We start from the raw sequence: 26,247 nt of genomic DNA on the forward strand, positions 1-26,247 counted from the left end.
TAAAGTGCAGTGAATTGTATCTGACTACACTAACACACCTGACACACACATAAGAACTCAGCTTTGTTATAGCTCTAAAAGCTTAAACTAAAAACCGTTGTCCACTGGTAAACAAGTTTAAGACAAATATACCATTCCAACATATTAGCATAAGCCTATGACATTTGACATCGCATAAATTAGCCTAGCACCAACAGACTTTTTCTCTATTCAAAAGACGCCAGGAACAACAGCAACATTTCACAAATGTACTGTTACAAAATTTGGCTCTATTATAACTCAAAAGGTTCACCCACAAAACAGCTCAGGCTAACCTTATTAACATGACCCCATGACATTTCTTGTTGCATAAATTAGCCCAGACTTTGCTCATATGAAGCCAGGATAAATCACACAAGACTTAAAATGCTATTTTATGGGGGATTTTTTGTTCTCACAATTTATTTCTGATGTATAAAATAAAAATAAATGAAAACTTAATATATTTAGTTAAAGGGCAATGGTTTTTTAGTTTACAAAAATAAACAGGAGGTCTGCTGCGCCGCAACGTGTAGTTACATTTCTGGGAAGGTGCATGTCAGGCTACACTGTATATACGGCAACCATTCAGGACAGAGGTTTAAAACCCAGTTTAGCCTCGCCCTGTTAATGTAGTGTTCTAAATTTCTTGGAATATAAAGGTTTTATCCTTAAGTGGATTTTGAGGCACCAAGGAAGTTCTTTGTTGATTCAGACTGGACCAGTAGTGGGAAGCCTGTCAGGAGTATTGGGACATTTCCCTGTGGAAATGTACCCCGTGGGTAGTTTTGTCCTGCAATGAACAGTCAACGTGACCAGTGATATTGTACCATATGAATAATAACATTTCTGGGGAGGTGCACATCAGGCTACGGCATAGGCTACACATCTATACAGAGCCTATGTCGCAGGTATGGCGGCAGTTAAAGTAGAAACCCAGCTTTAGCTTCAGTACCCTATTAATCAAATTTACTGATGACAAGAATCAGGGTTAGTTGCAGCCCTATAATTTAGTTTTCACTGTTAAGTTTTAAGTGAAGTTCAGTTTGTCAAATTTCCTTTAAAGTCACATAAAAAGAAAACCTGACAATGGCAGTTTGAATTGTAATCTGGATTACTGAAACTAAGCAGAACAGACATGACAATAGAAACTATTTTTCCAGGACTCTGTTGTATATTTATGCAGCCATCCGTAAATACAGATGTAAGGTCAAGAAAACTGTAGAGAAATCTTTTAAGTTTTAGGTTCTGGTGTTTGGAACAGTAAATGCATCAGCATTGATGAGGTGGCTGTGTTGAACCCATGAGCTAATTGCCAGATAACTGGAGTTGTTTCTGCTTTGTTTGGAGGTTGTGATCAACGTGTAATGGGTCAGTTAACTTAGATCTGATTGCTGCAGAGTCGCTTGGCCTGTCTTTGAACCACCACTCTATGGGCTCTATAGCCTTGGCTTACTGCCCAACATTGTAATTGCTATATACGTTGTAGGGAGATATCCCTCTATTGTTTGTGCTATTCTAAGCAATTTAATTGTGTTTCTGTGCGCACATGTGTGTATGTGTGTGTTTGTTACTCCCCCCTGGGTTCCAGCACAGGCGACTAGCCAAAACTGTGCTGGAAGAGAATGTGAGGCACCAGGAGAACGGTGCTGGCACTGCCTGAGGGAGCTCACTCTCCGTCTCTTTCTGTGTGTGTGTGTCTCTCTCTCTCTCTCTCTCTCTCTCACACATACACACACACACACACACACACACACACTGACCTAAGGACTAAGCACCTGCTCTCTTGTTCATACCTCACCATCCCAGGGAAACAGCAGGCAGACCAATACATTATTACCTTCCTAGACAATAGCATCAGTAACACTGTTTAGCATTACACAGATCAGCATTCTTTGCGCATGTTGCCTTTGCCTATGTGGTACAAAAGCAGATTCCCTCACTTTTCTTTCCAAGCCATGTACACCTACTCACAATGTTGCTGAAAGTCTACTTTGAAAGTCTCACTAGCTTCCAGCTTCCAGAGTCTGTTTTAAGTAAAGTTACTGGAAGTAGTTCAAGATACTACATCTGACTTTAGACGTCACATGTCAGCAAAGGTAGCAGTAATAACAAAAAAATGTCTGACATTAGATATAAAGTGCAAGGGTTACCAACTGTGTCCCCAAAGAGCGTATATCTACTGTTGTGGAATAACTTCGTCATTTTAAAGTTTGTGTGAGATGACAGATCTATCACTCCTAAACTTACACTCACTCTGAGACTAAACTTAAAAACTTTATATACAATTTGCTTTTTCATTAAAAAGATGGAACGGATGCCACAGTAAGGGTGCGACATGTTTCCAAATGAAGCTGGATGCTCTTCATAGTAGAGTTATCGACTGTGTTCAAAGGAGCCAGTTGAGGTGGTTCAGGCATCTGATCAGGATGCCTCCTGGGCACCCATGTTGGAGGTTTTCTGGGCACGTCCCACTGGTAATAGGTCCAGGGGCAAACCCAGAACACGCTGGAGGGATTATATATCTCATCTGGCCTGGGAACGCTTAGGGATCCCCTAGGAGGAGCTGGAAAGTGTTGCTCGGGAGAGGGATGTCTGAAGTACTTTGCTCACCCTGCTGCCCCTGTGACCTGGCCCCAGATAAACGTGAAATGGATGGATGGATGGATGGATGGATGGATGGAAGGAGTGCAATCATGGAAACAGAGTATATCTAACCACAAATATGGTACATATGTATGGGTCATACGTATCATATCAACTCCTCTAAAGTGATGTAGTATGTGAGTTGATTGTGTCCTTAGGAGGTGGAGGGTGTGACATCTAGGCCAGACAGCTGCCAAACTGCAGACCACTTTTCAAGACCAACAAACAACCAAAGCGCTTGATTTTTAGCAAATAATTGCTGTCTTTCCAGCTGCTTTTTAGCACCCCAACATGGGTGTTTTTTGGGACCCATACATTTAGGACATATCGCTACTTTTCCAGAGGGGATTGTGCCCTCAAAAGTGGGTATTTAAAGTGAAAACTTTATCCTTTCCTAAGCATAACCAAGTGTTTTTGTGCCTAAAACTAACCACAAGTTAACCACAGCATTGTTAAAACTTAAACTCTCAATGTATTTGCGACATAGTAATGTGCAAATGTAACATATCCTTGGTTTGCAGAAATGTACAGTGGTGATCAGGTTGCTAACCGGTGGCATAATGGAAACAACACTGAAAAGATGTTCAGAAGGATCATATGTGTCACTTGCAACTGTTCTAGCCACAGGATCTAAATTTTACCTCAAGCTTTTAGTCACAGTTTACACAGAGGCTAATATACCATCCATCGGTTTTATATCCATCTGTCTATCTCACCTGTCACTGGATTCCAACCCATGCACGACTCTCAATGTCATTTCAAAAAATGAAAGCAGAACAAAAAAAAAAAAACAGCGATAGTGTGCAACTGGGGCTTAAAGCTTAATGAATAAGAAACACTGAGACAAGAGAGGGCAATTAAGGTTATTGAAGAACTTTAAAGCATCATTTAAAGCATTGCAACAAAAGTTATTCAGTCTTTTGGGGGAAAAATATGATATATAATGGAGACACAGGATATCTAATCAGTGGCATAATACAAACAGCATTACTGATTAGTGTCCGTAATGATTGTGTCATTTACATAATAAGAAATCACTGCAAGTTTCAGACAAAAGATCTACTATAAGCAAATATAGTACCAGTACCTATCAGCCTTTACACTGCATCGTACATCAAGTGCCACTGGGTCCAATTAAAAGTGAAATCTGCTGGACTTTCCTACTTCTAGCCTGCATGGAGCTCAAACTTCCAGAGTTTATGCTTACAGCAGTGAAAGGAATAAAGCCATTATAAAATAACTTAACACACATTTCTTGTCTACAGGGATTGGTGGGGGGAGGATTGGGACTGAAAACAACTGGGATTGTGAGGAATACTTTTTGTCTTTGATTGCTGTTTATTTTTGTTAATCAAATTCAGATTCGTCTAAATTAAAGAGATGCTAAAGCCCAACTTCCATCACTCTCACATATTATATTCTGAGGAAGAGCATACAAACATATGAACAAGAACCGCTGCAACCAGAACACCTTAAGATTAAGAGGAAAAACATTCTTTAGAGATATGATGTAGGATGTAGATGACAGAGCCTGCTGGGGGAGCGTCCAATCCAGTGACAAAAAGCTAAGACATTTGCTAACAATCAAAAAAATGACGTGCCTATAGAGTAATCGGTAACGATGATATAAGTGGGTATGATGCACTGCAGCTACAGATAAGTGCTGTCTATGGCTTTGTTTTCAATCTTTTATAACCTATATTGTAATGTCATCGGAGTCTTTCAGTTCCTTTTTACCTTTTTAAAAAATTGTCTGTGTCTGTGTATTTGTGTGTATATGCGTACTTGTGTGTTGGGGGGAATATGGCAATTATGGGTAAATTCCTGAACCATAACACAGTAGCTGCTAATGAGGGCTCTGGGGAGAACAAGAGATAGAGAGAAAGAGAAAGAGGGATGGAGTTGTTCATCAGATTCCATATTATACTCATAATCAAGGTCCCCATTCACTGGCTGCAGTGCTCCATGTTGTTGCAGCGGCAGTGATTACCATCTTCCACATTCCAAACTGACTTGTTCTCGATAACTAATTATGCTCATTCTTTTTCTCCTGAAAAATTAAAGAAAAGCTGCCCTTGAAAGATCATTTATTATGAAGCAGTAGGACATACGAACACTGCTGAGACCTCTATGATAGTTTTCAATTTTATGATGTTCAGATCTACAGTAGGTTTGCACTGAAGCATGGCAGACGTGTTGAACATGCTGTTTAACATGCTGCTGTAGTTTTTGCTGGTGTTCTTATCAGTTAAAAAGTAAAGAAGACGTTGCTGAATGTTAAAACTGTAAGCAAGTGAAGCTGGGCTCCAAACTGTGGGTATTTTAGAGATTTTAATACAAGTGGACTCTCATATCCTGCACAAACAGGGTATTACAGTTACTTCTTTGTCATTCTTTAACAGATACGGAAGGTTTACCATCAACACCTTTATCAAAGCCAAATGCTAAATTAATTTTTTTCCCCCAAATGTAATTACTAGTGATTATAGTGCTGCCATCAGGAGAATTATTCCCCACATTTATGCTGAAAATATGGTGCCATTTTTTAATGAGAAATAAAAAATTTTACATGAAAAAATATATATATTGGTGGAATTTGAATATTGCAGCCTAAATGTTGCTGTTTTTTTAAAACCACGTATTACAAAGGTTGGGGTAGGATTTGAAAAAAATAATAATAAAATAATAATAATAATAATAATAATGATAATAAGGGCTGAGAAATACAAAACCGTACTAATGAACCTTCATTAATATAGGCCTATATTTTATCTCCAAGTGCACGTCACACACTGAGCGAGCCGCCTGTTAATGACGCTGTGGGCTAATGGGCATGTAGCTACTTCCATGTTTCAGATGATACGTCATGTTTGTAGTCGACCAATGAAGATGAGTTTACATATCACCTTGGGTTCGTCCTTCACCTTCTCAAAATGATCCCACACTTTGGATTTCCTGCCTGACATGTTATTAACTAGCCTGTGGAATAACTGCAGGTACCAGCCCTTGAAATTAGGGGCTGTACACATCTTTAACCTCCTGGAAAATGTGAGGTCGGGCGCTGGGCACTATTCTTGTGCCTTTTCTGTGCCAGCTTTCAAGAGTGTGGCGGTAGGTTGTGTCTGAGATTGCTAAACAAGCACCATATAGTCTATTTACCTGAAATCCTGAGTGCAGAACTCATCTTCTTCCAGGTGCTGTTTACAGGTGTGTAGACCTATCATCATCTGTCGGCTGTGATTGGTTTGTTATTTGACTCCTGTCTGACTGCTGCTGAATGTGGCCTCTTCCTGTGTTTGTCCTTTCAAATTAAATTCCCACATGATCCAGTCATATAGATTTTGATTTATTTTGACAATTTGCAGCTCCAACTAAAGTTTCACATTTGTTTTTCTTTTTTATTTATTTATTTTTATTTTTTCTGTAACTAAGCGACCAGTGAAATCTTGCTGATCAAGGACCTTTCTGGTCGTCTAACGTTTGGTCGTTCTATAAGGGGGCAGCTCTAGTAGGGTTGACTATTGGTGCTTTCACAGAATATGTACACATTGAAGTTTTTTGATAAATAAACATCAGTAATGTGGATATAATGACCAACTGGGTAAAGGCAATATTATATATTAATATAACAGTCTGATAAGTTCAGAAAATTACATCACTTTTCCTTAAAACCAGGAAAAGACAACACTTCCAATCCAGTATCTCATCTCATATCATAATATTAACATAATATTGATATATTGCCCAGCCCTACTTGGTAACATATACTTGTCCTCTTAATGCATTTTTAATATCCTCTGATCAGACCACGCTGAAGCTCTGACAGTAGCCGGCTGCCAGCTTGCTGGTTGGCGGCTGAAACACTGTGATGATGGTCACAGCTATCTTTGAAGCTGGAGTAGTGATTATGGCTTTGACAGCAGGTATTGCTTTTTTCTGGGGCTGTATAGGTCCATTTAATGGTATGGCTTCAGCTGCAGCTGTGACTATGGCAACTGGCTAAATACTGTTTACAAGACTTGTACATTAGCTGAGAAAGTGTAGGGAGCAGGCACTTGTGTCATGAACCTGATGCTTCTTTTAGATATGACAGATGTCAGGAATAGCTTCATAAGAATACCAGCCAATGCACAGATAATGTCATGCACATAAAAAGAGCTATATTAAAGCCTTGGTGATCATAACTACTGTAGTCGTAATTACAGAAACAGCGATGCCAAAGCTATTATATAGCTGTGCCCGAGTACTTATCACAGTTACAGCCACAGCTATATATCCTGAGCCTCTACCAATCACACATGCAGGTGCCAGTTGTAACCCAGTGTACAGAGCTACACACACAACAAAAAAGAACACTGGCTGCAGAAAAAACATCATTTCTTTTCAATTAGCATCAGTATAGACTGTAGTTTCAACACATACTTATATCAAGAGGAAATATCCTCGAGTATCACTTATCTTTTAGCCAACCCTCACATAATCATCATATCTTCACTCCATCTTTTACCCTTCCTTTATTCCCTGGGGCACTCTTTATCATCTGGATCCTTTTAAATGGCTGGTGAGTACACCGAGGTAAGTACTTTCAGTGTCAACCATAAAAAAACTCCTCAAAGTGACCTAGTCTTCATCTTTCTTTATTTCTTCCTCGCCTTGCATCTTCTGAAAGGCACTCAGCTAAAGAGGTGTGGGCTTCCTTTCATGGAACCCTGTTGAATCAGACTTATTGGTAAATTAGATTAGCGCAGCCTGCTCAACACAGTCAGCTTGGATTTAGTCTGCCTTTCTTCCCCATTACCTCTGACTGTGTGAGAGGCAATCTCCCCCGGATGTGGCAGAATTGAATAGAGGAGATGTCAGCCTCCGTCTGGTACATTTCCATCAACAGAGGTTCAGACAGCGGTTTGACTTGTCTGATGTGTGTAATGTTAGAAAGAAAATTGTCCCTTTGATCGCGTCAATTGCTTGCTGAGCTCAGGGCGAACTGATATCGCTTCAGCCTCTCAGATCTGTGAGTTTAGCAGAATGATTTTGAACACCGTGTGAAACAGGAGAGAGGGAAGGTGCTTTTTCTGAAAGTCTTCCTCCATGCTATGCTACAAGGCCTCTTTTGATATGACTTTCATTTACACTGAAAATCTTTCATTTGCCAAAAAGTGTAACATTTTTTGTTACTCTGTCTGGGACGTAGTAATTCAGCCTGTTCTGGGAATGCATCTTACCTTCTTATAGCATACTGTAGCAGCTGACATGCTTGCTCAAAGGAAACCTAACCTCCATCCTAAATGACAACATAGTTAATTTGTTGTCATTCATAAAAAACAACATGAGCCTTTTCTGATCTGGCGTGCCCACCTACGGTATGTCAATGCAATCTTTTGCCTTAGTATGAATGAAAATGTGAAGTTTGTCATCAAGGGGTGAGGACAAACAAAGGGCCGGCAATGCAAAGGGTTTATCCTCAAAATTTCATGGTAAACTGTCTAGTGGATTTTGATGTCATGTACAACTGGGACATTTTGCCTATGGTGGTGTTTAAGCTGTTGTTGTGCACTGTCAGTACGTAAAACTACAAAAAATAATGCACCACACTTTGTATATAACCCACATAATCATGAGACAGCCATTTGTGTATTACCCACATAACCGGAAGGCTGGGATCATGTGGCCAATGTGCTGATGGCAGTAAAGAAGGAAGTAATATAAGGACAGAAGATGTCCTTGTAAAGAGGCATCAAACAACACAAGACCAGGAGACTGATGTTTGGAACCGTATGAAACCAAGTGAACTTTAAGTTTATTTTAAGTTATGACTTAACCACGTGTCTTTTTCGAAACCCAACCAAAGTAACTTTACTAACCTAACCTACATAAAATATTTACATTAAATATGTCATTCATTGGGGTGCATTTTCATAAGGATTCAAATGAACCGTTGTATGACGATATGTTGTGGTGCTGGTACAGAGGTCAAGGGGTCACTTTTAACACTACATATTGTCTTCTGGGAACCATGAACATCCAGCACATGTCATGACAGCCTGTTTGGAGTAAGATGTATTCTGGATCAAAGAGTCGATTGAAATCAGAAATTATCTCAAAGATGACCAAACATGTACAGTATTGGTGACTGTCTCATCTTTCTAGTCGAATGTCTGACGGTCCATATTGTTGTTTTATTGGTTTGTGTTGGCTAGAGTAGATTATTGTGTTTAATTATCAAGAACTAGAATTGAACTCATGCAGTGCTCCAGTTACAAAAAGACATCATAAAAGCCATCAGTTTCATACAGACACTGTAATGATTTCCTTCAGCATCAATCACATGGAAGTCAAGACTCCATATGTCCCCCATCACCAAAGCCCCCCCCAACCCCCACAGCCATGTGGCATCCCTCAGAGTTTCTCTTCACTGGCCTCTTATTGATCTCTTGTTGTCCCCTTCTGATGAAAATGGATCTCTTTTCCCCTGGGGTCCCAGACGTGTCATTCGACTCACTGGTTTCCATTCTTCCAGCTCTTCACAATGAGATTTTCACAGATATGGTCCTTCAGCTACAGGATGGGCTGGGATAGAATGGGATAAGAGTGAGGACAGCCTGCAGACCTAGATCAATATCGGCCCTGTCAGCATCTCAGCACCCCCACCCCCAAATCCTTGAAAAGTCCTTAAATATAAACCAGTATACATTCACAGACGTCCACTTCCCTTAAGTGATTAAGGACTATTTGTTTGTAAGAATGTAATGGTACTGTAGCTCATGCCTAACCTTCAAGGTCTCAGCAATAGGTCTGAGTTATCTAGCTCTGTACATTTCTGTAAAGGGATTAAAAAGTTTTGACAATCATTCAGCCAACATGTTCAAACCAGGCAGCAACCTCCAAGGCTGAAAAAATGAAGCCAACACGGGAGTACCAAAAACTGCATTTCCTCAAATGGCCACTTGAGGCTGGCTCCAAGACTAAGTCAATCCCAATAGAATCCCATGTTAAAATGCCCAACTAGTACAAGTTTTGGTCTCTATAGCTAATTTCCTTGTTCATGACAACTGAACAGGGGCTGAATTTTTAAGACTTAAAGTTGTGCATAATTAAGGTTGTGGCAGCATTGATAACAGACCTTCTGCGAGGTGTCACTACAGTATATGTATTAGTTCCATCCTCTCCACCCCTCGCTGAACTTGAGGCCTTCTGGGCATAGTGACTACATTTAACATGTCAAAGTCTTGTCAACACAGTGACGTTGCCAGCTTTGCCAACTTTATAATAAAAAACTTGGATAAAAACGTCCCTTAAACTAAAGACAAAATCTGTAGTTTTTGACTGCCTTTAAATGTTCTGTTTTAATGTTCATTGTTCTGGGGATGTGTCATGATTTCAGCTGGCCCATTTTGTTCGATTTTACACAACAAAAGACATCCTGTTAGCACATTTTTTTAAGCATATCAGCTATGATTGGCAATATATAATTTTTGAATCTTTTGAATCTATAAATCCATCCACAAACCATATAGAAACCTGCACTGCACTGGACTGATGAATAACCTTGTTTGTCAAGAAATAGCTCCAACACTTAACTCCCCCTGAAATCACAAGTTGTCCTTTTTACATAACTGTTTATATTAAAGTAAACAGTTTTAAAGGTGGTGTAGGTGTATTTTTGGACAGACCCAGGCGAGCTGTTTCCTCTGCTTTCAGTCTTTATGTTAAGCTAGACTAACCACATTCTGGCTCCATCTCTACTTGACACACAGCCATCAGATTGATATCCATCCTCTTATCTCACTCTTTGAAAGGAAGCTCATGAGCCTATTTCCCAAAATATTAAACTATTCTTTCAAACATAGCTCTGCGATTTGCATTGCTATTAGGAAAAATGTGACTTTCCAGCATTAAGAAATGAAATATTTTAGCTTTTCAAATATTTACTTGCATTAACATTTTCAACCATGAATATCTTCTACTCAGAACTGCCTCATCTGATTTATTTAACTCTGCCAGAGTGGAGTATGTTGAAGTATTAATGTCCAGTTAAGTGATATTAGGTATTAAATATATGACAATTATTCATAAGGGTCAAAACTATGCAATTTATGTATAGCAGCAGTGATTGAAAAAGTATGCAAACACATTTTTAAAGTCAAAAGTTGTCCCATTTATGCTTATAGACTGCATTTGGCATGATTAGGAAAAATGCCACAGCGTTTGTTGTGATTGGTCTAAAGACTTTAAATCTGGTATGCACATACTTTGGGCAAGTATCTAACAGTACAGCTTTGAAATTTTTAGATCACTTGAAAAATCACACATTTATCAATAGTCAGAGTCAAGTAAAAATGTTAACATTGTGTTGACTGAATGTTTTCCACATGAATACCAAATACTTCATGGTGCTCCTTGTAGCTTATAATACACCTGTACTGTATTTAGTCTTTGGGCACATGGGACTACTGTTTGTTTCCTTAGATAAAATGGAAGATAAAGTAGTAGTCCCATGTGCCCAAAGACAACATAAAGTAAGATAAGAAAAACTCATTTGGTTTGACCGAGTTGTGCTAAGGCAAGCCCAGAGAACACTTTCACCAGTATATGTGTGTCCATTTTCAGTTGCCGCAACATAGACAAACAGTGCTGTGGACCCTTTATCCCAATAAGGATTCCTGATATATAGTATTACTGTCAGATGACCCAGTGGAAGATACATTACCCAACACGCTCTGCTCAGACACATTGATTTTAAGATGAATATGTTTCTGCTCAATGCAGATGGCAAAGTCACCAGTCTTAATCTGAGCAACCTTGTGTTCACTGATAAAGATATGGACATTTTGTTTGTGGTGTGCAAAATATTAGCAGCTCTTTGATGATATTTATTTTCACTTTGATTTTGTTCTGTTTAGATAGAGAAATACAATTAGAAAAACACTTGAAAGCACAACACTCATGATTTCGTCAGTTAAACTTTTTAAAAAAAATCCCATTATCACAGCATCATTTTTACATCATGTGTAACAGGAGTGCAATACAAAGCAAAACAAGTAACTTCTTACATTTGTCCAATGGACACAGTGTTTCTAAGTGTTTGGTCCCAACCTCTTTTATTTGAATGTCAGCAGCAGCCCTTTTACTGAAATATATAGTATTTTACTGTGCTGATCAATACTTGATGTCCTTTTTGAGTCTCCATGTTTGGTATTCATTGAGAAGATAACAATGCAAAATACTTAATTGTAGTACTAGTTGCTAGTTAGTTGAATGACAGACATGATACTGGTCTCTTAGTTTTATTCTGTCTACTGATGCACTGATCATATTCCAAATCTGCTTGTGTCCTTCCAGGTGAATATGTGGAGAGGCAGCTCTGCCGTGATGCCATCCTGCCCATGCCGGCCATCTGTGAAGTGCCTTGCCCGAAGGATTGTGCCCTGAGCCCCTGGACCTTGTGGTCTCTTTGTTCCCACACCTGCTCTGGGAAAAACACGGAAGGCAGGCAGACCAGAGCTCGCTCTATCCTGGCCTATAATGCAGGAGAAGGTAAGAACTCAGAAGTCCTGCAACAGCAGAGCAAAGCTGACAGAATCATATTTTTGCCAATATGTGAGATTTATATGGACCTTTCAAACAATACAATTGCTCATCCTAACCATACTGCCAACCCAGACCCAGCTGTCCACACTGCCATAAGAAACCTATGTTGGTCTAATACCACAGTGATGCCAGTTCAACAAAAGAAAGTTTTAAAACTTTGTTTTTTGTTGCTTCTCCTCATTATAAACCACGATACCACAAGTGAAATGTCAAAGTGAAATTAATTATTCTGTGTGCTCCTCTACAGCGACTGCAAAGGTTGTGGCCTGGGTTACTATAATGCAGGGTAAGAAGTGATTGGAAGGATAATCAGCGTGCCAGCCTAAAGAATAATATACATAATCTCTTTGTCAAACTTTATTCTATAATTTCCTTTTAAAAATGAAGGATATTGCCTTTGCTTCTGTTCAAGGTCCTTCCCTGCTGTCGTTGGTCAATCCAATCTTCGGTACATTCTTTTTTGATGTTCATAGATGACAGCAAGTGATTTTTGCTGATGTAGTGCATAGTCTCCATATGTTTAACTAGAGGGCCATAGAAATGTGTCTACCCTGATGTAATATCTTCCCGCTGATGTGCTGGCCCAGCAGAATCCCTGTGCTTTTGGAATAGAAATAAAGCTCTCACACACTGGTGGTAGAATAGAGTATTTCTTAGCATTAAGTGTTTCAAACCCCAAGGTGAGGCATGGGTATCTAAATGGTGCTGGAATGATACGGAAGTGAGTGCCTCTGGGTTAAAGCCCAACTCTCCAAGCTGTCAATCACACTGTGAGAACTGAGGCATTCTCACCAAACCTCACTGTGAGAAAAAAATGGGAGGCTGCACATATGGTTAGCGCCTGGCTTGGCAGCAGATCAGAGTTTTATCTTTTACGTCCCTGCTATCATTTTAACAGCTCTTGTTGTCCGACTTCTGGAACACATTGCATGACATGCTGTCTTTGGCAGTTCACAACAACACAGCATCCGCGCTGGAGTGGGGAGCTTGCTCAAACTGTACATAATAGATTTCCTTGTGAATGGATACTCCTACTCCATTGCCCTTGCTGGGCTTCAGGAAGACGTCCATGCCAGAACACGATGCAAGCTGCATGCTCCAACTTTATTAGCTTTCCTAGCATTTAGGAGGCAGACACTGCCGCAGTGTTAGATGGATGAGAACCGACGGAGCATGGTGCCAGACAGGTTGATGTGGTGTGTGCTGAATGATGCATCAAGTCACATAGACCTATCCGGGCCATTAGCGATAGCAAACTGAGACAGCCTGAAGAAGACTTGAGTTTCCAGCGTAGATCACAAGATAGAGGAAAGAGGAGCAGAGTGGAGAGGATGACTGAAAGATTGAACTCTGTCTGTTGGAGTCTTTTTCAGTGAAGGGTTATATTTGAGGTATGTACACCACTGATGTGATGTTAGTCTCTTGCAATTACAGTAATGTCTTTAAAAAAACAAACAAAAAAACCCCGCTGGTCTTAATGTAATTGTTTTAAATATGATTCCTTTTAGTTACGATAACATTTGATTTGAGACAACTGTTTGTCGGCCTTATATCAAACAACTTTTCAATTCATTTCACTACAGCAGACACATTTCCAACGTTGGAATAAAACCACAAGACTTCTACCTCAGTTGGTGCGCACTCCCGTGATTGTGAGCGTTTGGGGTGGTCTTAAAACTCAATCTGTGCAGTGTTTTTCTTGTCTTGACGTTCCGGCAGAGCTAACATGTTTAATATTATTACATTTTTTTTGTCTTGGCTCATGCAAATACTGAAGTTCAATGACGTGAACACTGTCAACAACCAATAGCTGCACTCTCTCCAGCACCAAACAGAAGGCAGTAAACATGGAGGGATGCTGGTGGAGGTGCAAGAATGTAAAGTCTTGGTTCTCTAGTACTGTGGAGGTTATGAAGGGAACAGGAGCAGGTGTTAAATTCTGCATGTATCTGATCTGAATGTGTATCTGGTAGCAAGTTGAGTCTACAAAATCCAAAATTTAAGCTTTGTACACAAATACAGCTTATCTTTATGATTGTCTTGATACTGAGTTGGCAAGAATACCGTCGACATACGATGTCTTTTATCTTGTGTCTCTAGAGTTACGTGTTTTTGCGTACGCGGAAGGAATCGTAAATATGTCATATTTCTTGAAGGGACTTTGGCATAATATTTTCCACCAGGAGCAGGATGGGAAATAATCTCAAAAGGAATCTGGTTGTAGTCTTGCAAATAATAACCCCTGCAAGATCCCCAGTCTTTGCAAAATCTTATAGTCTGTGAATTAAAACCTGGTTGTCTTTAGATGTGAGAGTATGTCAGACTTAAGTCTTTTAAAAGTTGTTTCAAAGTCTGGGGTAAGCATTAGCTAAGCTTATATCTCTTGGGCTTAGCTCTTGTACTTGTTTTCTCTTTTAACTTTTGTTCCCTGTGGAATATAAACAGATTGCAGCAGAGAAAAATGTAAAACAAAATGTAGTCATCAAATCTTGCAGTATGCTGTGTATGTACCATGTAGCCTACAGGCTGTTTTCAGTAAACCATTAGCTGCATAATCACATTGACGCACTCAAACTGAACAATAGTATCAAGGCAGCCTGTACTGGTGTTGGTATGAGCTAATTATTCAGGTCAAGACAAACACTATGAATGTCAGGAGGGAGTGTCAAGGTAGTGTTAAGTAAATAATTTAATTGTCTGCAAAGTAAATAATGTGCGAAGTCATCATGATGACACGGGGTATAATCTGTTGAAGAATTAGTTACAGGGCAGCAGAAGTGCCACAGCTAATCTGCAGCCATTTGAGCTGGGCATTTTTAAATACATGTTGAGTTTGAGTGATTAAATATCATCAATTAACTATTTAATTAGCCAGTGCAGCAATAACAGTGAGTCCTTCTAAGGGTTAATGAGCTCCATGCCTGATAAATGACTGCCCTGATGAAATCCAATAATATATTTTCTAAATGACCCCTGAGCTGTTACACAGAGGTCAGCCATACCTTCTGTCTGAGCTCTTCTCTTGTCCAATTCAGAAGGTCCGTCACTGGCTGGAAGATGACATTCAGTGGCTTTTGAGGCACTAATGGCTAACGTTCTCCTCGGGGGTTCTCTTTTCCCAAGGTGATGGCTGTTGCAAATGACCAGGTTTCGTGGTGATGAGGGTCACATGGTGTACACACCCCACCTGGGTCCATATCCAGGCTCCTGGCTCTGTATAGACACTCTGCCCCCTGGGTTATCTCTTCTCTGTCAGTCCTCGTGAGTGGTCCTCCCCCAGAGACCCTCTGATTTATCTCTCATGCTCCTTTCAGCCTTGTTTGTTTTCCGACGAGTTATGGGAAAATCAAAGCTAAAAGCTAATCGATAGAGCTGCACAAAGACTCATCCAGCTTGAGATAGCCAACGCTTTACTGCTAGCCAACAGGAAAATAGAGGAAATCATTTATGATTGCCGTAGCTGTAGATTTATCCTGTTTGCCCAGGCATGCAGTACTTTGATGCAGTGTTGGGTTTATGTACTTGTTTTCTCACACAAAGAGCGAAATAGAACCCGATATATGTGCAGTGTTTCAAAGGGAACAGTTATCTTGTGCATGCAGTTTTTGAAGTAGTTATGTACCAGTTCCTCTTCAGTATTTGTTTCCATCTTTGGTCGACTACAATACGGGCAATGCTATTAATTCGAACATCATGCTGAGTACTTGGTATTATCATTTCCTTGGATTTTCTGTTAATGAAATGTGATTTTCTAAAGGTAGTTCTCTTTGTCCAGCCAAGTTAGCTATTTCTTTTACTAACTGCCCAGTCATTCCTTCCCTCAGTAAAATCCCACCAGAGAGCAGGTGCTTTATATTTATGAGTGTGCTACTGTTCAGTTTGCTGTTTATAAAATGGACATCCAATTTGTGCTCTGTCTTTGTACTCCATGGAGACCACAACCACTTCAGTGCCTTTCATATTGAAAGATACATTGCTGTTCTGCAATGCCTACTTAAATTAAATTTTAATCAAGTAAAAATAGTACATGTTACTTATGTAGCACAGTTAATGCATTGAATGCAGCTCAGAGTGCCTTACACAGACAAGAGGTACAGTGAAAACACAACCCAATGGCCAGAAAAAATATTGGCATGGTATGTTTCTGCAAATTGCGGATATGAAATTATGTAGCAGATATGTTGAAACTTTACATTTCAACAGTACTGTGGTAGGCACAAAAGCCACTTGGTTATGGTTACGAAAAGATCGTGTTTTGGTGTGAAATACCCAGTTGGTGAGGCACAATCCCGGCGAGAAAAGCAGTGATGTCTCGGCAAAAAACAAATGCTTATCAGACCTAAAAAGCTGCTGGAAACATAGTGACAGGCTGCTACAAAACACCCACGTTTGGATCCTACAAGCTGCTAAAAATCTACTGGTAAAACAGCAATGACTTACTAAACAACTGGTTCTGTTCTTTATTGATCTCAAACAGTGGTCTGCAGCTAGTCAGGTGTCTTACCTCAGTGACATGCCATCCACCATCCCCGCCACCTTCCGATGAGTCAGCTCATATACTACATCACTTAAGAAACATTGACATATACATATGAAATGTGCAAATGTGAAGAATTTGTGGTTTGCAGAGACATAAAATGATTCTGGCTACTCAACTGTGGATAAAATAACAATCTGAGATCGGCAACATGAAGGGCTACCCAGTTTAGGTTTTCATACAAAGTAGCAGATCTTTAAGATAAATTCAAAAACACTGGAAGCCATTGCATCTTGGCTAGAACTCTAATTCTAACTGGTGTGTTGGCATGTACCAGTTTGCATCACACTTGGATTCCTTGGCAAACCCACACTGCAGAGTGAGATGTTTCCTTGCCTGTCAATGTGTGTTTCTCGTCATGTCGGCCTATTAAAGGCAGTGACTCACCACAGATGAAAACCTTTCATGTGATGGGATGGAGAAGTGCACATTAACACAGCTTACTAGTTTCTGCTTAGCAACTCCAGTCACCTTTAGAAATCAAAGCCTCACACAGAAAGTATTTGTAGTCAGCAGTAATAATAATCTAATAATCTAATAATCTGGCTTGTGTTCGTTGTTTCTTTGCACAAGTCTACTCTCTTAGCACGTCCATTGGCAAACAAATCTATTAATGCTCACAGTTGACTCTGAAATTTGATGCAGCACACTGGCAGTTCCTGTTAGCACTGGCTGGTTCTGTCAATAAATAAGTAATGAGGTGGCAACCTGAGCCTCTGCTTCTCTTAATTAGTAATTTCCTTAGTTGTTGATTCTGGCTCATAAAAGATCCAAAGATCTTTACCCTGATAAAAGTCACAGGGTCTAACCACCTTGGACAATAATATCTTATAGCTCTGCCAGGCCAAATCCTTTACTGGGTCGAGACCTTGTATAAATGACACCAAGATAGAGACCTGCTACCAGACGGAGGCAATTATGACATTATGTCTCAGAGCAGACTCTATACAGAGACCAGACTCGAGCATGACAGACTCTTTTTCTTTCCCTTGGATCTGTCTGTGCTTAGATGATTCTAGAGCGCCCTTTTATAACTGAAGCTTCCAACAAGCTTCTCATCTTCCTCTATACATGCTGATGTCAATTTCAGACCAGTTGCCAGGAGAAAATGTTGGCATTGTACATTTCTGCAAACCAAGGAAACATTGAATTTATGCATTTCATACATAAATCAATGTTTCTAAAGTGATGCAGTGTGTATACTGACTGTCACTGGGAGGTGGATGGGTTCTTGGATGGTGTGTCACTTAGTCTAGATGCCTGCCAAGTTGCTGACCACTGTTTGAGATCAACAAACAACAAAACTGGTTGTTTTTTAGCTAGTAATGGTTGTGTTTCCAGGAGCTTTTCAGCCCCCAAATGTGGTCGTTTTTTAGTGACTTAACACTATTTTTCTCACAGGGATAGTGCAACGAAATGCAATTTTTCATCACTGCATTTTATTCTAGGATCGTCCCACCAAAAAACCAAAGCATTCTCTTTTCAGAGCCACAACGAAGTGTTTTTTGTGCCTAAACATAACCACACATTCACCACAGCTATCAGCTACGTAATCACGTAAAATGTAATGTATTCATGGTTTGCAGAAATGCACAAAACATTTATTCTTTCAATTTGGTTGTCATTTTTGTTATTGTCTGTAGTGCAGCTAAGACATTTACGCTGCTTTGTGCTCCATCATTTCTTAGGTGGAATCCAGTGTCCCAATGTCAGTGCCCTGCAGGAGGTGAGAAACTGCAATGACCATCCCTGCACTGTGTACCACTGGCAGACCGGCTCTTGGGGACAGTGCATAGAGGACTCCTCCATCCCAGCCACCAACACGTCTGTGGGTCGAACACGGGGCGACGATGCCTCCTGCTCAGTGGGGATGCAAACCCGCAAAGTCATCTGCGTACGGGTCAATGTGGGCCAGGTTCCTCCAAAAAAGTAAGATTCCACATAGCTGCTTGTGGAGTTCAGGTGTAATTAAAGTGCTTGAATGTCATCCTGTCTACATTACATACAAAGTATGACAGGACTATTCAACTGGTGCGAAATGATTAACATGACAGATTCCCCAGAGAGCAGCAGGATGTGAGAGTAAATGAGATTTTTTTCTTTGATTCTTCTCATGATTACACTTAAGAAATTACTTTGGAAGTGTGAGGAGTTGTTTTGGGGTCCAGGGCTTGTGAAGGAAAAAGTATTGTTCATTTCCAAGACAACGAAGATGCAAGTTTGTGCGTGGTCAAACCTTTACAGTTAATGATCAGTAGAAAAAAAGAAAGTGTTAGAAAGCAACTGTGATGAAAAGTCAAAGGTTCAAGCCTGTGGTAATAACTGAAGGAGGAGGTTATCCATGACTCGAAAGGTGGCTTTGATAAGAAACATCCAGTCATCAAGCTTACTGTAAGACAGACTGCTTCTGCTCAATTGGCAGCCTCTAATGAGGCTTATGGGTATTGTAGTGTTTCGAGCCATTGACCTTACCAAACCAACACTAAAAACATGATTTCTTAGAAACAGAGGTGAAGTAAGTGAACATAAACCTACAGTTCAATGTCATGAAGTTATTTAGGAAATGCATCGAGTAACATGGAGGATATCAATATGAAATGTTTTAAAAATACATTTTTATTTGGGGAAACTACAAAACTAGCGGCACCTCATGCCTTTTAACACTTTTACCTTATGATGTGGAAAAAAAGAAATCCTACTTTCAAAATATGAAAATTTGCAAAGAATGTGTAAATTTATTTAAATATTTATTTTTAATTTTTTGATTTTATTATTATTATTATTTTTTTTTTTAACTTAGATTAAATCTGCAGATTTCTCCAATGGGCATACATGTCACAGAAGAAGAAGAATACAAAACAACCCTAAAATAATGCTAGTTATTGGCTACCTGTCAGGTTAAATAGCTGAAGTACAAAATGGCAATGTCATCTGATCATCAGGCTATGAGCAATTTGTGTTAGAAATATCAGGTTTCGCATTGGAAACGCTGTAATGTTGAAAGCTTACCCCTTACACAGATGAAAGAACAGTATTGTATGGTTTTCCTACAACTTTAACAGCGACTCCTCAGGTGACGACATAATTAATAGTGCTTCACTACTAATGCTTTCAGTTGTATAAGTCAAAGACAGCCTTTGCTTTTGGTTGCAGACTTTGTTTGCACATGGCACATTGTGCCGTTTAGTCTCCTGGTTAGTCTGTTGTTGCTGGTGTCTGGCAGAGGTGTTAGCTGATGAGCTGTTTTAAGCATCTGGGTCTGTTTCCCCCCTGAAGGCATCTGCTGGGAACATGAATTATCTATTTATTTATTCAACAGAACGGGTGCATTATTCTGGCAGCACAGCAGCCCTACGCAGGCAAACCCCCCCCAGCCTCCATGCTGTGTATGGAAATTAATCTCGCTCTTTATTCCTGCGCTTACTCCTAAACCTACTGTTACATGCTGAGCAGTGAGCCGGCAGCCTTGGGACACACTTTCACATCAATGGAAAGAGGGGCACCCGCTTTCACCAGCTGTGGCCAAGATGTGAGGACAGCCACCAGTAAACATAAATTGGCATTAGAGCATTCTAATTTATTAGCCTGGTAACAAAACATATGTATTAGAGTATTAATAAGGTGTGTGGTAAAAGCTGTGATAAGTTAAAAAAGATAGATTTATTTTTGATCGTGTGTTTGCTGGAGAGCTTCTTTCTTTGCAACATTTTTATTGGTGATCTGGCATGGGCAGAGTTGTGCTAATTGAGCAGAGCTGAGCAGAGCTAATTTCCTAGTTGGCTCCACAAATAGATGGCGTCCCTGCTCTAAAGGGAAGGGATTCAGGATTTGCACAAGGGTTACATTTCAGTGCGCCCAGGCAAATCGATATTGATGAAAGGAAGTGCAGAATTTGGCTATTAAGGGAATTGTTTTTGAAATTTAATCATTTTTGGAGAGGAATAATGAGCACATTGCATTGAGACGCAGTCAATCGAAAACATCTCAACATTTTTTTTCCGTTTTAGCATCTAAAACGGTACACATTCAAATTTATAAGTACCAGGGGAATTAATAACCACTTTTAATGTTATTATTATTATTCTTTTAAATATATTTATTGATTTGGGATGATTGTGTACGTGTATGTATTCTGTATTTATGACTGTCTATTTTCTATTTCCTATATTTCCGGCATGGCACAGCAAATTTCGTTGTACTCCTTGTGCAATGACAACAAAGTCTATTCTATTCTGTTGTTTACTATGACAAGTCGTGTATGGGATTGAAATTGCAGACTCCACCATAACCTCGTCAAAAAAAAATAACAAACTAAAATGTCTATTATTGGAGAAACAATGTTATCTCTTGTTGCGTTTTTGTTTTAGACAGAAATTATTCTTAGGGGTGGCCAAATCTTGAGGTGGCACACCAAAAGAAAAAGCTGGAAATCATATACTGATATACTTTGGTTTCCACAGGCAGCTTGCTTGTAACTCAAATAAAATAACTGTGTTGTGTTTAGGTATTAGGTATCATTATAACAAGCATCTCATACACTCTTTGTTTTTGGGAAGATAGTCTGGACTCTCACCTTATAGTCCTTGGTTCATTTAAAATGCAGTGAGCTACAGTAAAGAGCTAAGACATAGTAAAACATATCACTATGTGCAATAAGAGCGGAGTCACACTCTCACAAAAAGATCCAGTGCTGAAGTCATCCACATTGAGAGTCACAGAGTGAAGTCCTGGCACAGTTCTTTTGGCTCTTATCCAGCATATCTCCATCACATTTTCAAGGGTACCCTCTGTGTTTGTCTGAGCATGTCAATGATGTACTTCCAGGTGTCCAGAGAGTCTGCGCCCAGACACGGTCAGGCCCTGCTTACTGCCATGCAAGAGAGACTGTATGGTCACCCCATACAGCGACTGGAGCCCCTGCCCATCAACATGCCAAGCAGGTAGCTTCAGCTCTTTGTTGGATTCAGTGCACGCAGTGAGACCTTGTAGGGTGTCACAGGAGCCAGATGTACCAGTGTCGAGACAGGGAATCCATTAAAGCTTGTATGAATGTGTTTTGATATAAAAATGATATATATGATAATGTGAATTAATATCTCCAATATTATCAACCGTAAACACCCACAGAAAAAGAAGCTCCTTGTAACTTAAGTTCCAGGGATTCGATGGGTTTTTTATGATGCTGTTGATAATCAGAGCCACTAGTTAGTCTCTCATGCCGATTCAAAATCCTGTGGGTTCCTCAATAAGTTTGAATGACTAGTATTTCTAGTGCTGATTAGCAAGAGTAGCAAAGTTAAGTCAACTAGTCAAGTTATTCTTGTAGTGCCTGGCAGAAACATCCTTCAGGCAAGGTAGAGCTGCATCTATAGTGCTTTTAGAAAGAACCAGTCTTTGCAGGGTCTTGCAGTGCTTTTCAGTGCTGTGTCAGTACCAGGTTGTGATGTTCTCCATCAGGTGCAGGAGTAGCAATTCCTCAGTATTTGAGAGCACCTCAAGCGCCTGATGTGAAGATGTTTCTGCCTTGTCTTTCTCACCACTAAGTCAATATGCAGTGCCCAAGTCAGGGCCCCAGTGTTGTTGACACCAAAGTACTTAAGGCTGTCCACCCTTCCTACCAAGGACCCATTCATATTAAGGGGGGCATCTTCCCAAAGTCCACTATCATCTCCTTAGTTTTGCTGATGCTTAGGTTACTGTCACAGAGAAAGGCAGGTATATCAAGGTAACATATAACAATACTAAACCATTCCTAAATAACATGTTCTTGTAGTCCTGATATAGATGTGGACTTGAAGATGATGGGATATGGTTTTCAATTTTCTACTTGATTTTATTAGACTCCCTTTGAGATGGTCCCTTCCAGCAATGGGTGAGCAAATAGCTAAATTACTGAAATATGAGGACCACCTGGGTTTCATTACATTTATTCTACAGTGAGACATTTAATGAAATACAGCCAAGAGTGCGGAACAGAAATCCATTTTTTAAGTACTTTTTCCAAATCTGGGACATGCTGGAACTCAAGAGGAGACCACTCTGATACATTCTGTATTTTCCATTTACACTCAGATGCTAGTTTATTAGGTCCACTTAGCTAAAAAAAAACAAAAAAAAAAAAAAAAAACGGTACTAGATGTGTTTTTTGTGTGTCTTCACTCAGGTGGTAGCACCAAGAAGAAGCAGTACAGGAAACGTATTACCATCCAGTTACCAGCCAATGGGGGGCAGGACTGTCCTGAAGTGCTGACCCAGGAAAGAGAGTGTGATGCTCCATCTGTATGCCCAGGATACAGGTAACTGGACCTGGACACATTATGCATTGACATCCTCCTAATTTTGATGGCTATGATATCCTTTAATTGCCCAAAAGAAAAACAAGAGTGTACACAAACTAGTGCCAAATGAGTGACACACCATCATTCATTGTTCACTGTTGGCTAATCCAACTAATTGCCTACACTCTGCATCTTTACCTCTTTCCATGGGCATTGCTTATGTAGTTGTAATGCACAGCAAGTGTGGCATCAGATGAGAGGAAAAGAAACTCAAAAATGTCATTTAATAAGAACTAATCCTGAACACAAAACCTAATCCTTTTTTAGGGGACAGATTGTGTCGCTGAGTTCTAGATAGTAGTGTGGGTCACCATCTAATTTGTAAAGGCTCCCAAGTCATAACAATGGGGTATTTTCCCATCCTCTCCAATGTTAACATTGTCTCCAGAGGATGGACTTTTTGGGCTTAAGTAACTGGTGGATAGTCATGGATTTTCTTAAGTGAATTCAAGGTTCTTTCAGGAAGAACCCGGTTGAATTTCATGATCCCATGACATTTTCTGTAGCACCGTCTGTGGGTCTAACTGAACTGAAGTCTCAGAGTTAGTTCAGGGACTCAAACGAGTCCATCGCTACATTCACATAAAATTGCCTACTCTTGCACTCTTGTGATAATGGCCTGGATTATGATTGGGACAGGTAGGTTTCAGTCTATGTTTCTGGAGGGGGTGATTTATTATTGTCACTCCTTCCTGCCTGCAGTGTTTAGGATTGGATTTCCCTTTGGCTAGTCATGAGGTCAGAGCCTAGATGCCAAATATCAACTACAAACTCTACATTCAGCATTTCATTTTTGTCCTAGCAGCAATGCTCTAAGATGATCAAGATGGTCAGTGTCTTGTTTGCCCCATCCATCAAAGATATAGTGATAAGGCATTTTCTAGTGTTTGCTGGCAAGGAATTTAATGTTTTATTGTTATTTTTCATTGGGTTCATTACTCCCACCCCCCAAACCCTGTCCACACACACACACACACACACACACACACACACATCTAAGTTCAAGGCACCACTGATTTTTTTACCTCGTCTTCTTTAGATGGAAAACCCACAAGTGGCGGCGATGCCAGTTGGTTCCATGGTCAGTTCGTCAGGACAGTCCCGGAGCTCAGGAGACCTGTGGGCCAGGCCTGCAAGTTCGGGGTAAGGACAACCACACAGACACACAAAGACTTCACAAAGTGTAGCCAAAAAGGCATTAAACTGATCTGAGATGTTGTTTCAGTGGGGATCTGGTACCACTGATCTGATCTCTTTGCAAGAGCCTGGGATAAGGGAGTTGGGATAAAAGCAGTACCTGGAGGCTGCGTACAACTTTAATCTAGCTGTAATTGTTATGGGACTGAGAAGAGGGATGTGAATGTTTCAATTTAAGGGTAACAGAGTTTCAGATCTTACCTTTTCAACTCCACAATAAGTACAGGATGTTCAGTTATTCTGTGGGTGGGGAGACAATCTCAGAACAAAACGTGTACCGTTCCTTTACGGTGACTTGCTGAGTGTAGCACTAATACCTGTGGCCTGAGTGAGAATTCAGGCAAGCAGCAGACTTGTTATCAGTGCTCACACTCAGACTCCTATTAAAGTCTCAGAGACAGAGACCATTATCTGATTCCAATGATGAGCATCCTGCTTCTCCATCTTGGGAGGTGCTTGTCATTATGTACCATTACCTGTAATGGTATACTCTGAGCTGGAGAGACAATTCAATACGAGCCTCTTACGATTCACCCCCTCATTCAATACAATGGTAGAAGGCCATAGCCATTTCACAGCTCTTTCTTCTTTCTTATGAATGTGTGCATGTGTGTGTCTGGGTGTGCAGTAAATGTTGTGGGTGTAAGAGAGGGATATCCTGAAATAATGACTGCATGTTGGTGTTTTTGTTTACATATCATCAATTGTGTTTCTTTACTATAGAGCAGTGTGACAAAGGCAAGCCAGCAGTGTGTTTAACACCCAGATAAGACTCAAGCATAGTCAATGTGAACTAGCATAATGCCAAAGTATGATTCCCACTGGCCATTTAAACCATCACAGAGCAACTCCCTCTAGATCTTGCATGTGCATGGCTCTAGTGTTGTCTGTTTTGGGGAAACTCATGTTTGCTTGAGCAATTTGTGTGCCACATCTACTCCAGTACAATTTATAAGGGCAGGATGCTTACTCCACTACAGTTATTTGTCGACAACACTTACTTTACACATTAAGATTTCATGTATGACCCCCCCCCCCCCCCCCACTGGGACTAACTACCACATCTGGGGGTACAGGGCCTTCTCAATTGCTGCTCCACCCTCTGGAACTCCCTAAACACATCAGAGACTCCCCCTCACTCTCCACTTTCAAGAAATCCCTCTGAACACACCTCTTCAAAACTGCCCACAACCTCAAAGGGCTATATAAATCCAATGTATTATTATTATTAAACTAACCAAAATTATACAGGACGGTTAAATTAACCCTACCTTTTCAACTGAAAAGATATATTGCATCAATAATAATGATCTAGTAATATGATATGTCTGGTGTAAATCTCATGAGGGGCCTTTGTCTTCATTATTAAGTACTTTTATTTGATAGATGGCAATGCAAACAGTACTACTGACCAGGGTGTAGTTACTCCTTCAGTGATGAGAAAGTAGACCGTAACACTTAAGCGAACACACACTTTATTGAGTAATATGAGACAACCAATGTCATTTCAAAAGAGAGTCAGCAGCTGGTTTTTGTACCTGTCAAATCTACACTGTATGAATAATGTATTGCATTGTATGCAGCGGCCAGGCACTTAATCAATGTCTGTAAAGAAGTCATAGGAATATCTTACTGTTTCTTAAGCTAAAACATTATGGAGTTTGCAACAAGATGGACAGATATTTATATTTTGGAGCAGCTGTTTAAATGATCCAAACATGCATAGTTACGTAGATCTGTGCAACTTTCATTTCAGTGGCAACAGTGTCATCAGAATATATTTTCTAAAAGTATAACATAAGAGGGAGGAGCAAGAGGGTTGCTGGTTCGATCCCGGGCGTGGGAGCCCTTCTGTGCGGAGTTTGCATGTTCTCCCCGTGTCAGCGTGGGTTCTCTCCGGGCACTCCGGCTTCCTCCCACAGT

At 40.1% G+C, this 26,247-nt stretch overlaps 1 protein-coding gene across 1 annotated transcript in view; it reads left to right on the forward strand.

Moving 5' to 3' along the window:
- Nucleotides 1–26,247, forward strand: part of thsd7aa (thrombospondin, type I, domain containing 7Aa) — a 167,694-nt gene that overhangs the window by 104,322 nt on the left and 37,125 nt on the right. Inside the window, exons 7-11 of the mRNA XM_049601983.1 lie at nucleotides 12,004–12,198; nucleotides 18,478–18,718; nucleotides 21,614–21,729; nucleotides 22,953–23,085; nucleotides 24,167–24,270. Coding sequence (XP_049457940.1) covers nucleotides 12,004–12,198; nucleotides 18,478–18,718; nucleotides 21,614–21,729; nucleotides 22,953–23,085; nucleotides 24,167–24,270 — 789 coding nt within the window. The remainder of the gene's footprint in view (nucleotides 1–12,003; nucleotides 12,199–18,477; nucleotides 18,719–21,613; nucleotides 21,730–22,952; nucleotides 23,086–24,166; nucleotides 24,271–26,247) is intronic.

Source organism: Epinephelus fuscoguttatus, linkage group LG17 (genome assembly GCF_011397635.1).
Source record: "Epinephelus fuscoguttatus linkage group LG17, E.fuscoguttatus.final_Chr_v1".
Classification (NCBI taxonomy): domain Eukaryota; kingdom Metazoa; phylum Chordata; class Actinopteri; order Perciformes; family Serranidae; genus Epinephelus; species Epinephelus fuscoguttatus.